Below are 14,513 nucleotides of genomic sequence, written 5' to 3'. Positions count from 1 at the left end.
ATGCTTTACATTAGGTCATCAGAACTCATTCATCCTATAACTGAAAGTTTGTAACCTTGCATCAACCCCTCCCTATTTCCTCCATCCCCCAGCTCCTAGCGACCACCATGCTACTCCCATTTCTCTGAGTTCAACAGGTTGTGTTTTTAGATTCCACATATAAGTGATACCATACTGTATGTGTGTGTCTCTCTCTGTACCTTTTAATCCTCTTCATGTATTTCACCCACCTCACCAGCCCCCTCCCTTGTGCTAACCACCAATTAGTTCTCTGCATCTATGACTGTTCTGTTTGGTTGTTTGATTTTTAGATTCCACATGTAAGTGAAATCATACAGTATTTGTCCTTCTCTGTCCGACTTATTTCACTTAGTATAATGCCCACGAGGTCATCCCTGTTGTCGCAAATGTCAGAATTTCCTTTTCTATAAACAATACTGTATTGTATACCACGTTTTCTTATCAATTCACTCACTGATGAACATGCAGGTTATTTCCATACCTTGGCTGTTGTGAATAACGCTGCTATGAACAAGGGAGTACAGACAGTGATATCATTTTCTTTGCGTACATATGCACAAGTGGGGCTGCTGGCTTATATGGGAGTTCTATTGTTAATTTTTTGAGGAAACTGCATACTGTTTTCCAAAATGACTGTATCAAATTACATTCCCACCAACAGTGCACCAGGATCCCATTTTCTCCACAGCCTTGCCAGCGTCGGTTATCTCGTGTCTTTTTGATCATACCTGTCCTATCTTTATAAAGTGGCATCTCATTGTGGTTTTGATTTGCATTTCTCTGATGAATAGCGATGTTGAGCATCTTTTCATATACTTGAGGGCCATGTGTATGTCTTCTTTGGGGAAAAAAGTGTCTATTCAGGTCTTTTGTTCATGTTGTAATTGAGTTATTTGGTGTTTTTTGCTACTGAGTTCTAGGAGCTCCTTGTATTTTTAATATAACCTTTTATTGGCTACATGGTGTGCAAATGTTTTCTCCCATTCTACAGGTTGCCTTTCATTTTGTTGATTGTTTCCTTTGCTGTGTAGAAATATTTTTGTTTGATGTGGTCCTATGTCTTTATTTCTGCTTTTGTTGCCTGTGCTTTTTGTGTGAAATCCAACAAAATCATTGCCAAGATGACTGTCAAAAAGCTTTTCTCCTATCTTTTCTTTTAAAAATGTTGTGGTTTCTGTCCTTATGTTTAATTATTTAATCCTTTTCAAGTTAATTTTTGTGAGTGGTATGAAATAGGGGTCAACTTTCATTCTTTTGTACATCATAGCTCTTTTTAATCTGCAGAATCTTTATTAGTGTCCTCTTTTATCCCCATTTTATTAATTTTTTATATAATCTTCTCTTCCTATACTATATAGCTAGGGGGTTATTTTATCCTGTTGAATGGCTTTATACAGGGCATTTATTTTTAACCATATAAATAAAGAAGTGTAAGACTATTTCTCTTGTGAGTTGGCACTGAAAGTCCAGTTTCTGGTTCCACCTCTCGCCCTAAAACCTGATGGTTAGCCAGATATCATCTCACATTCTACTTTGTCTTTAACCTCATTTCAAATTCTGATACAGGGATTTTCCTTTTTTTTCAATCTTAGCTCTTATCGGATAACAGGAGAGGGTACCTAGTAACTCATTTTTCCAGATTGCTAGATAATATTCCACGTTTTCATGCACACATATGCACACAAGTTTTTTTTCTTTTGGGTATGAATTACTTCAATTTTACCTGCTATAAGTTTTAATTGATGTAGAAAAATTAGAGAAGTTCTAAGACTTTTACTCATAATGATTAAAAAGATGGGAAAAGAATCAAAATTTCTTTATCAAGGTTAAATCATATGGAATGCCACTCTGCACTACCACCAACCATTTTTTAACAAATAAGATCTCAATACAAATTTCTTTACCGTGGCTCTGCTGTCTCTCTAACTTCCGTCCTGCCGTCTCTTCACTTCACTCATTATACTGCAGCCTTTGACAGGTTCCCACACAAGCTCCCTACTCCTAGTCATAATGCCGGTCACTTCCGTAAACTTTCTATCTCAGCCTGAATATCAATTTCACAAATAGGTTTTCCTAACTATCTCACCTATATAGTTATACCCCTCCTCAATATTCTCTATTGGAGCACCCCATTTCTTCATAGCACTTTTCATGATCCCTTTATATTTGGCAAGTTTGTTGTTAATTTCCTATCAATCCTCTCTCTCCGCTTCTGTAACAGAAGCTCCAGGTGTGGAAGAGTCCCTTTCTTCCATGCATGCCACTGTGGTCTTATCTTCTGTCACAGTGCCCGACACATGTATGTATTGAATTAATATTTGTTAATTGAATGGATTGATTTAATTAGAAAGTTAAATGTGTTTTATATTGGCTACGTCAGCAACACTGAGTGTGTTTAAGGCTGTGGAATCTGGGCATGCCAAATTTTACACCAGAAAATACCGGTGGTTTGATCACATTTTACTTTGTTTCATGCTTCTAAATAAATTAACTAGTATGGATATTCATATCAGTGATCTATCAAAATAAAGTGTAACATGGTCAACATAAAAAAGTATGAAAATATGAAATATGACAGGAATAAAACTTTAATGTATGAGATGCTTTTGTTTTCCTCTTACAATACTCATCAGTCTTCTTTATTTTAGTATCCAGATGCAATGACATTGGAGGGATTTTCGGTTATTATAACTCAACTGCTTGGCCTTAAAATAGGATTAACATATGATGACATCAATAAGTGTTCCTGTCCGAGAGCTACGTGTATAATGAATCACGAAGCAGTGTAAGGTTTTTTTTTCCCTTTTGAATTAATTTCACACATGTATTTTTGAGGTTGTTTATAAGATGTAATGAACAACTTCTTTATACTCAACTCCACATCAAAAATTGGGAAAGTATGTTGTTCATGAAGAGATATTGAGGTGGGAAGCCCCATGAAAAGACCAGCAGGACCCCCAGGCAGGGCCACTACTTTCCTGCCAGCGCCATCCAGTTCCCTGGCCTGGCGGCATTATCTCACGTTTTACTTCTGTGGCGTGGCTTGCTTCTAGGAAAGGAGAACTTACGCCTACGATTCTGTTGGTTCCCTGAGCTCACTCCTGATTGGTCCATTTCTAAAAAGCTCATTCCTGATTGGTCTACTTTGTTACACCTTATTTTCATATGATGTTGCAAAGTCTATGCTGGCAGCCTGTAAAAACCTGTGCAAACCTACAGACGGGGTCCAGAGCTTGGAGTGTTAACTCCTCTGGGCCTGCTGATGTAATAAACCTGAGTTCTCCAACTCTCCCAAGTGCTGCTTGGTCTTGTCAGGATCCAGGCTGCTGTCACAACTGAGCTGTAACACACTTTGCTGCAATAACATAACTAACAAATTTGTCCAAGTGATACAAGACTTCAGAAATCAATAAATCCCATGACTATGAAAGATTCCCTCAAAGTAATTAGATTTATGAAGACTATGAAATACTATATTAACATATGATACAATTGTTGTTTTTTGTTGTTGTTGTTGTAGCCTTTGTTGCTCAAGGCAAGGATGTCTAAAATTACCCTTGATTTATATAACATAGTACTGGTAGCTTTGGCTATTATTTTGAGGCAAAAAAAAGATTTGAAGAAGAAATTAGTTGTCCTCATTTGCAGATATTATGATTGACTAGCTACATAAATCAACAGAATAAGTATACAATTATAACATCAAAAAACTCATTTTGATCAATCTTGAAATCCTTAGTATATGTACCCACCTTAAACAGAAGTTCTAATTAACACTTTTAATTTTCACTCAAAAAACATGTGGTCCAAGTAGAAATTAATCTCTGAGTCCCTGTCTGTTTTTGAACTTATTTTGTTTAAAAGGCTATCTGTGTTCAAAGTATATAGCTCTTGTGTGAGAGTGGCCTGCACAAACACGATGGCACTGGTGCCACTTGAAACAATGTAGTTAAAACAAAAAGACAACCTACGAAATGGGAGAAAATACTTACAATGATGTGACTGACAAAGGCTTAATTTCCAGAGTATATAAACAACTCATACAACTTAATAACAACAATGACAAAAAACAACCTAATCCAAAAATGGGCAGAAGACCTAAACAAGCAATTCTCCAAGGAAGACATACAGATGGCCAATAGGCACATGAAAAAATGCTCAATATCGCTAATTAGCAGAGAAATGCAAATCAAAACTACAACGAGTTTTCACCTCAAACCAGTCAGAATGGCCATCATTCAAAAGTCTATGAACGATAAATGCTGGAGAGGCTGTGGAGAAAAGGGAACCCTCCTACACTGTTGGTGGGAATGTATTTTGGTGCAGCCATATGGAAAACAGTATGGATATTCCTTAAAAAACTAAAAATAGACTTACCCTATGATCTAGCAATCCCACTCCTGGGCATATATCCGGAAGGAACTCTAATTCAAAAAGACACGCACACCCCAATGTTCATGGCAGCACTATTTACAATAGCCAAAATATGGAAGCAATGTAAACGTCCATTGACAGATGACTAGATAAAGAAACTGTGGTATATTTATAAAATGGAATACTATTCAGCCATAAAAATGATAACATAGTACCATCTGAAGCAACATGGATGGACCTGGAGATTGTCATTCTAAGTGAAGTAAGCCAGAAAGAGAAAGAAAATACCATATGATATCACTCGTATGTGGAATCTTTAAGGAAAAAAAAAGAAAGGAAAAAAGAGGACAGTAACAAACTCATCTACAAAACAAACAGACTTGCAGACATACTAAACAATTTTATGGTTACTGGGGAAAAAGGGATGGGAAGGGATAAATTTGGGAGTTTGAGATTTGTAAATGATAACCACTGTATATATAAAAAAAAAACCCCAAATTTCTTCTGTATAGCACAGGGAACTATATTAAATATCCTGTAATAACCTTTAATGAAAAAGAATATGAAAATATATGTATATATATGTATGACTGGGACATTGCGCTGTACACCAGAAATTGACACATTGTAACTGATGGTACTTCAAGAAAAGAAAAAAAACAAGTAACAGAAATCTGCTTAAATACTAGTATTCCTTGCCATAGTCTTCCCAATTCCCCCTATTTATCTCATTCCAAATGGCTATGTCATGAAAGCTAAAGCATTTCTGTTTTCTCTCACGATCCCCCAACTCTGAATCCTTGGCAGTTAGCTATTTCTTTTCTCAAAGGCTCAGGAGACAACCCAGAACCTGTCATCGTAGATACAGCTGCTCAGATGCTACTTCTTCAGACATGATTGCTTAGAGGGGCACTGTGCAGTAGAAATAAAGTGTCAGCCACATATATGATTTTAAAGTTTAGAGTCACTACATTAAAACATTAAAATAAACAGAATTATAGTAATATTTTAATAAAATATTTCATTTTACCCAGTCTATCCAAAATATGACCATTTCAACATGCAATCAACATAAACGTTGTTAACTGGATATTTGTGTGTGTATGTGCATGTATGTGTGTGTGTGTGTGTGTGTGTTGGTACAGTGTGTGAAGGAAAGAGGAGAATCTGGAGTCACACCACGGTTATCAGCCTGGGCAACCAAAAGAATGGAATCGCCAGAAGTGGAGAACAGTGGATGCAGCAGATGTGGAGATGACAGTAGTTCAATGCTGCACCTTGTGTATCTGAAATGTCTGTTGGACATCTGTGAGACACAGCTATCAGACAGACAGTCTACTGGACATATAGCTGTGAACCTGAAAATGCAGGACTTCAAGGAACTTGTATTTCACTGCAAAATTTAGGTCATATAAAATATATTTAAAAGATACAGATTTTTAAAAAACTTATTTTCCATGATGCTATGTAGAATAATAAATATTAAAATTGGAAGGAGAATGTGGGAGGTGACACAATTTCAGATAATTGTCTGAAATTGTCAAGATCTCATTAGAAGGCGATATTTGAGCAGGTATCTGATGGGAATGAGGGGAGGAAGCTTTCAATACGTGAGAGAAGAGCATATTAGCCAGAGAGAAAGATAGGTGATGATAGATGGATAGACAGATAAAATTAACCATTACAACCTTACTGCTTTCCTATAAAGATTAATATTCAATGCTATTTTAAAAAAAAGAATGTTAAATACAAGCAATGATAAATTAAAATTTAATCATGGTTGACTCTGTCTCTACTAAGGTACAAGTTTTTCATTTGCTGCCATCTTGCAAATCATATCCTAATATATGGAACATTGTTTAGATGTGGTTTTATTCACTAGGCTTATTTAACCTGAGGACTTTTATTTTGTTTTAGGGTTTCCAGTGGTATAAAGATTTTTAGCAACTGTAGCATGCATGACTACAGATACTTTGTTTCAAAATTTGAGACTCAGTGTCTTCAGAGCTTTTCAAAATTGAAACCATTATACCAAAATCAGTCGGTGTGTGGTAATGGGATTTTGGAACCTCATGAAGAATGTGACTGTGGCAGTGAAGAGGTGAGCAATTAAGACTGAAATCTGAGCACAATTTCCTATGTTTCTAATAAGCAGTCCTGGTATAGATGGAACAATTTATGCAACTAAGTCTTCAATAGAATTAAGATATGAAAATGAGGATCACTTAAGATATATCAATCACTGCCCCACACTTCTTCAACTGAGAAGATGGATGAGTCATGAAACCTTGGTTTCTACACACCATTCCCAATTATGCCAGCAGATTTTGCATGTATAGGCTCAAAGAGTCCCCTTTTATCTTAAATTATGTGACTTCAGTCTCTTGTTTTTTCTGCAAACTTCTCCTGAACTTGGTTCAAGTTTTTTTCTCTCTCTTGTGGTTTCAAGTTTATCTGAACATGTGTTTTTCTTAATTATTCTCAAACATTCCTGCATTTTCAGGTTTCAGGATGATCACAATTTGTTCTATTTACTCAATTTCAAGTATAGGTATGCAATTTACTATAGTCCCATCAACCAAATGTTCAATGCACATTGTTCTCAACAGATTGGGCCATATATTTAGTCTGTTATATAATATCATTATTTTGTAATATTTAAGGATTCCTCCTATTTGAATAAAATAAAGCTTCTTCATTATTCCACCCATAGTTAAATGAATTTCTTATCTGACCCACACAACCAGCTAACCGCTACTTGTTCACGTAACTCTAAATCCCTACAAATTCTCTTCAATCATCTATCATTCCCTAAAGTTATATGTATACAGTACATGTTATACATATGCACGTGTATCTGTGTCTCTGTATATGTGTATACGTGGTTTTCAATTATCTCAGATTTTTCCAGTGTCAATCTTAGTGTCTTGATAAATGGTACTATGCTTATCTTGCATCCATTTAAAACCCCTAAAATATGGTGCCAATTACTGCCAAAAATTCTGGTTATTTTTAATGAAGGATAAAATGAAACAACATAATCTGGGGCTAAATCTACACATTGTGAGTTTTCACAGCTGCAGGTGGAGGCTGAATGTGACCTATGGCAGACACCGTTAGTGCTCTCCCAGGGTCCCCTTGGCCCTGATGGTTCCTGCAGGTGTTCTTGCTTCACGTATCTGACACTTCCTGTTGGAGGGCTTCCTCTTGCCTCAGTGGAATAGAACAATTATGTTCCAGATTCCTTGAGGAAATCCCTTGAGGCATCAGAATTCTACAAATCATAGCCATTGGGCCAAATACAGCTGCCACTTATTTTTGTGAATGGAACTTTACTGGAATGCAGCCATGCCCTGACGTTTGCATAGTGTCTGGGGCTGTTTTTGTGCTACAACAGCAGAGTTGAATAGTGACAAGAGACCCTATAGCACGGCATGTAAGCAAACTTAGAAACTATTTGCTGCTCCATCCTTTACAGAAACTGTTTGCTATCCCCTATTCTGCATTGTCCTGGAGGTCCTTGTGGGATTTAGCTTTATCTTACAGGAGTGGTAACCAGCTCACAAACCCGCTTGTATTGGCTTGCTTCCGTTCCCTCACACCCACCCTCTCACACCAGTGTTTTGCTGACAAGCAGAATGCACCTTCAAAGATGTCCTCACTCTAACCCGTGGAATTTGTGGAGGTGCCTATTACATGGCACAGGGTGGTTTACAGAAGTAATTGAGGTTATGGACCTTAAAATAGGGACATTGTCCTGGATTATCTGGGTGGGTCCAATCTAATCACATGATCCCTTAAACACAGAGAATGTTCATCAGGTAAAGTCAGAGCGATGTGGCAGAAGGGGGCTCACAAAGACTCGGAGAGAGAGAAGGACTCAAGCTGCTGTTGATGGAGAAGACCTCTGGAAGCGCAAGAAGAAATGCTAACAGTTTCTGGGGGGAAAGTCAAGCCCTTGGCTGACAGCCACAAAAGAAACAGGAAGCTTCTTTCCCCACACCCTGGTTCTACCCTGTGGGACTGCAAGCAGAGGAGCTGACCTGGTTTGCCTATCTGAATTCCGACCTATAGAAACAGTGAGAAAATTGCCTCCCATTACTTTAAGTCACTAAGTTTGTGGTCATTTGTAACAGTATTGATGGGAAACCAGGACACCTTCCAAATAAATTACTCATATGCATCCTTGTCTCAGAGTCTCTTTCTGGGGAAACTCAAAGCACATTAGCAGGACCAGAAATTGTCCTAGGAAGCAGACACTCAAGGCAGGATTCTGAAAGTGGATATCGCTAGCCAGATGGTAATGAGTGCTTATGTCTCTGAGTTTAGTACACTTGAATAGATGCACTTTAGAAACCTAAAACCTCTGGATTCCTCAGAACCCCCTGGGCTGCGAAGCTCCCACTACCCCCGGTGGAATCAAGCAGCTGCACATTCCCGTAGACCAGGAGACGTCACACGAGGTGGATGTCTCATGAGATGATGCATGTTCTGCGCAAGATCTGTGCCTGCCTTCCCTCCTTGGTGCTAATCAGTCTCCAGTCTAAGCAGAGCCCACGTGAAGAAATACTCTTTGATACTGGAAGAGAGAGGTTCTTTTTAAAAATTTGTAGAATGTGTTAATACGTGTGGACAAGACATGGAAAACATGCCAGGGATGGATGTTAAGGATGCTGACTCCACGATATTAAAATAGAAGCCTGGAGAGGGGTACCAAGATGGTAGAGTAGAAGGATACTCTTAGCTCACCCTCTCCCACAAATACACAGAGACATCCACAGACCTGCCTGTTCATTCTGAACACCTGATGAACATTGACAGAACATTGTCTACTACAAAAGACAAGATTTCTCACAAAATCTGGTAGGAGGAAAAAAAAAAAAACTTGTCTTGCGGAGAGGGAGCAGCAAAAGAGGAATAATGCTCCTAAGCCTGAATGCCCCTCTCCAACTGAGGGGTCAGCAGGGACAGAGGGGGAACATCTGAGACTCAGAGGAGTGCACAGGAGCCTCTTGGCTGACAGAACTGAGAGAAACCAGCACAAAGGGTCCCTGCGATTCCCAGTCCTAAATGCAAGCCAGCAGTGGTGGGCTGGGATTGGCTGCTAGAGCCCAGGCAGAGGGCTGAGGCCCACCGCACAGAGGCAGCCTCAGGGGGCTGGAGTGTGCTACGTGCTGTGGCTGGGAGTGTATACAGAACAAAACAGCCTGGGTCGCCCATAAAAAACCCCCAACACTGCTGGTGTGTGTGTTGTGGGGAGCGGTGCAGGCCCACAGAACCATTCCTAGTGCGTTTTCAGGAGAAGAGAGGTGGGGCTCAGCCATAGCCACCATACTCACTGGTGCCTAGCTCCCAGGTGGAGGTGGGGTTGAAACTTGGATCCACAGCGAGCGGCTCCACAACTTCATAGGCAGGACTGAGATTTGTTTACACCCTAGGCAGAGGGGACCCATTTGCTCTGTGGGTGCCTTTATGGATGTAATGGGTTAATATACTTGAAACACAGGGTAACCACAAATCAAAAGCATACAATACAGTCACAAAAGCCAAAAATAAACCAATATAATGTAAAAGAAAATCATCAAACCACAAAAAGAAAAAGAAAGGAACAAAGAGGAAATACCAAATCAACTGGAAAACTAAGTTCAAAGTGGCAATAAACACATCTATCAATAATTAATGTAAACGTCAATGGGCTAAATGCTCCAATCTAAAGACATACAGTTGCAGATTGGCTAATATAACAAGGGCCTACAATATGCTGCATACAAGAGACCCATTTTAGGATGAAGGAAACACATAGACTGAAAAGGAGAGGATGGGAAATGATAAAAAAAATTTCATGCAAATGGAAATGACAAGAAAGCGGGAGTAGCAATACTCATATCAGACAAAACAGACTTTAAAAAAAAGGCCATAAAGAAAGATAAAGAAGGACACCATATAATGATTAAAGGAGCAATACAAGATGAAGATATTACACTCATTGACATATATGCACACAATATAGGAGCACCTAAATATATAAAACAAATACTAGTAGACATAAAGGGAGAAATTGATGGGAACATAATCACAGTAGGAGACTTTAACACCCTGTTAACATCATTGGACAGATCTTCCAGACAGAAAAATCAATAAGGCAATGAAGATACTAAATGACAGAATTGGATAGTTGGACTTGGTTGATATTTTTAGGACATCACATCCCCAAAAAACAGAATATACATTCTTTTCAAATGCACATGGAACATTATCTGGAATAGACCACGTACGCAGGCACAAAGGAAGACTCAACAAATTTAAGAGGATAGAAATTACTTCAAGCATGTTTTCTGACTACAAGGGCATGAAACCAGAAATCAACCACAGAAAAACGAATGAGAAAAAAGTGACAGCATGGAGACTAAATAACATGCTATTAAAAAACCAATGGGTCAACAATGAAATCAAAGACGAAATTAAAAATACTTTGAGACAAATAACAGTGAAGACACAAGCACACAAAATCTATGGGATACAGCAAAAGCAGTCCTAGGAGGGAAGTTCATAGCGATATAGGCCTTCCTCAAAAAACAAGAACAATCTCAAATAATCAACCTAACCTACCATCTAAAAGAATTAGAAAAAGAGGAGCAAATAAAACCAAAAGTCAGCAGAAGGAAGGGGGTAATAAAGATTAGGGAGGAAATAAATAAAATTGAGATTAAAAAAAAAAGAAAGAAAAAATCAATCAAACCAAGAGCTGGTTTTCTGGGAGAGTGAACAAAACTGACAAACCTCTGACCAGACTCACCAAGAAGAAAAGATAGAGAACACAAATCAAATAAGAAAGGAAAATGGAGAAATTACAACTAATACTACAGAAAAACAGAAAACTATAAGGAAATACTGTGAACAACTATATGGCAACAAATTGGACAAACTAGAAGAAATGGACTAGTTTCTGGAAACATACAGTCCACCAAGACTGACTGAGGAAGAAACAGATCACTTGAACAGATTGATCACTAGAAATGAAACAGAATTAGAATAAAAAAAAAAACCTCCCTACAAACAAAAGCCCAGGACAAGATGGCTTCACTGGGGAATTCTACCAGACATACAAAAAACTCAAACTGATCTTTCTCAAACTCTTCCAAAAGACTGAAAAGGAGAGGATACTCCTAAACTCATTCTATGAAGCCACCATCACCTTGATACCAAAACCAGACAAAGACACTACCAAAAAAGAAAAATACAGGCCAATATCATTGACGAACATAGATGCAAAAGTCCTTAACAAAGTATTAGCAAACAGAATCCAACAATGCATAAAAAAGATCATACACCATGATCAAGGCAGATTCATCCCAGGGACACAAGGATGGTTCAACATATGCAAATCAATGTGATACATCACATCAACAAGAGAAAGGACAAAAATCACATGATCATCTCAATAGATGCAGAAAAAAAGCATTTGATAAAATTCAACACTCATTTATGATAAAAACTCTCACCAAAGTGGGTATAGAGGGAACATATCTCAACATAATAAAAGCTACTTATGACAAACCCCCAACCAGCATGATATTCAGTGAAAAACTGAAAGCCTTCCCACTCAAATCTGGAACAAGACAAGGATGCCCACTCACACTATCTCTATCCAACATAGTTTTCAAAGTCCTAGCCACAGCAATCAGGCAAGAAAAATAAAATAAAATAAAATAAAAGGGATCCAAATCAGAAGAGAAGAGGTAAAACTGTCACTATTTGTGGATGTCATGATACTATATATAGAAAACCCTAAAAGCTACACAAAAATTACTAGGAGCTCACAAAAGAATTTGGCAAGGTAGCAGGATACAAGATTAACATACAGAATAATGTTACATGTACATAAGTTATAAATACATAAGTAACATCTATGTTACATATATCTATTCACATAAACACATAAAAAATTGGAAACATGGAAAATTTTAAATGAAAAAGAATCCTACCTTCTTAATAAAGGACAAGATCTTTGAAACTGGATTTTTGAGTAAATGGAAAATGTTTGATTTTTAAGTGTTAAGAATATAAAATTATTAAAAGAATTGTATAAATGCAACATATATATATGAAAACAATATTTAGGTTTGTTAACATTATTTAAATTATCACCTAATTTGAGTAACAGTTGACTGACATCTACCTTATGAAAATACATGTGTCAACATATCCATTGTAATAAAACACTGCATATGATTACTACACCAGAAGTATTTTTATTATATATATTGCCTAACTCTACCTTTATTCACAAAGGGAAACTTTAGTAAACAAATCACTAAAAAGACAACTGGGGAGAATTTTCTCTTGGAAATTCAAATGATATATTTACATGTTGGCAATTTATGAGTTAATTACCAAATATTTTAAGTAATAAGTGTTACTAATCAACTGCTATTTTAAATGTTATTTATTTAGTTCTAATAGTTGTATGTGTCTTTGGGTATTCTGGAAATAATAAAATAGTAAAACGTCATTGACTATAACTATGTTGTACAACTAGAAAGTTAAACACAAGAGAGTATTAAATAGGAGTTGAGATTAAGAAACAAGAGCTGTTAAGTGGTTAGCTAATATAGTACTTCTTATGAAATTTTAGGAATGTCAATTTAAGAATTGCTGTGATTATAATACATGTAAACTGAAAGGCTCAGTAAAATGTGGTTCTGGATCATGCTGTACATCAAAATGTGAGGTAAGTTTCCAACATTTATGTTGGAACTTGAACTGTGATAACAGAAGGCCATGTTAATTGAATTAATGTGGAATTGATAGATTATAGAATAATTCAGTGGAACAAGGGTGCATCAACCACCACAAGTATATACGGATGACTACAATGAGATAAAGGAGGCACCTCAGATTACTATTGATTATTCTGTTGTGTTGTAACCACAGCTTACCATCTTCTAATTTATCACATAAAGAGCAGCATAAACAAATACACTGCTATACAAAAAAATCAACTCTCAAGGCAATTGTGAAGTCAAATAAATGGTAAATGACCATGAAAATACATGCAGAGCAGGCAAAACGCGTAGCAAATAACACGTGTAGTATACAGAATATGCAAAGAACACTCACACACCGATAAGTCAAATCATACACCACACACACGTGTATGCAAAGGGAGTGCCCAGGCAACTTACAACAATGAAAAGCAGAATTGTTCAATGTGTATGTACACTGATCACCTGCAGTGATTCAGGCTAACAGAAATAAAATTTTTTTTTATGATTTTCTTTTTCCTCCTAGCTATCAGTAGCAGGCACTCCATGCAGGAAGAGTATTGATCAAGAGTGTGATTTTACAGAGTATTGCAATGGAACTTCTAGTAATTGTGTTCCTGACACTTATGCAATGAATGGCCAGTTGTGCAGGTTGGGGACTGCATATTGTTATAATGGACAATGCCAAACTATCGATAACCAGTGTGCCAAGTTATTTGGTAAAGGTATTGCTCTTTCTTATATATTTCTCTTTTTCTTGTCTTTGATGAAGCAGTAGAAATTATCAATTCTATTAAGCCCCAACTTTTGAGTCCATGGCTTCCTGATATTCTTCTGTGTGCTATACAAGAAGGATACAGAAAGCACTTCTGCTTCTTACTGCAGTATGTGGTGAAGCACTTGTGCAACTTGTGGTTGAGTTGCCAGCTGAACTAGCCACTTTTTTTTTTTTAATCGAATGCCTTTTCTACTTAAAATAGTCATTGTGACAAACTGTTTATTAAGAGTTGGGTATGTGGCAGACAATTTTATCAAAAGTGAATGAGGTGAGCCTGTAACTTCAAGGCAAATACTGGAAGAATGTGTTGCTAATGATAAAATTCAAACCTTCAACTGAAAACTTCGAGCTTTAGAAAACATACCTGCCACGGTGACCCAATAGCTTTTGAATAAAGATGCATCTGATTAAATTGGTGGCAATATTAACAAATGTGTTTGCTTGAAATTGTACAATGAAATATGTCAACATTTGGAAGAGCTACGTAAATCAGTCAGCCAGTATTTTCCAAATGAGCAATGCATGATGTCACAAAATCATGCATGGGTAAAAGTCCATTCAAGGTTTGAGACAGA

At 37.2% G+C, this 14,513-nt stretch overlaps 1 protein-coding gene across 2 annotated transcripts in view; it reads left to right on the top strand.

Moving 5' to 3' along the window:
* Positions 1 to 14,513, top strand: part of ADAM18 (ADAM metallopeptidase domain 18) — a 50,920-nt gene that overhangs the window by 19,250 nt on the left and 17,157 nt on the right. For both annotated transcript variants that reach the window (XM_032468690.1, XM_032468691.1), the window contains 4 exons: positions 2,670 to 2,806; positions 6,313 to 6,496; positions 13,031 to 13,126; positions 13,687 to 13,885. In XM_032468690.1, coding sequence (XP_032324581.1) covers positions 2,670 to 2,806; positions 6,313 to 6,496; positions 13,031 to 13,126; positions 13,687 to 13,885 — 616 coding nt within the window. The remainder of the gene's footprint in view (positions 1 to 2,669; positions 2,807 to 6,312; positions 6,497 to 13,030; positions 13,127 to 13,686; positions 13,886 to 14,513) is intronic.

The sequence above is a fragment of the Camelus ferus genome, chromosome 26, assembly GCF_009834535.1.
Source record: "Camelus ferus isolate YT-003-E chromosome 26, BCGSAC_Cfer_1.0, whole genome shotgun sequence".
Classification (NCBI taxonomy): Eukaryota; Metazoa; Chordata; class Mammalia; order Artiodactyla; family Camelidae; genus Camelus; species Camelus ferus.
The sequence above is the reverse complement of the archived record's forward strand: the minus strand, read 5'-3'. Positions and strand labels throughout refer to the sequence as shown.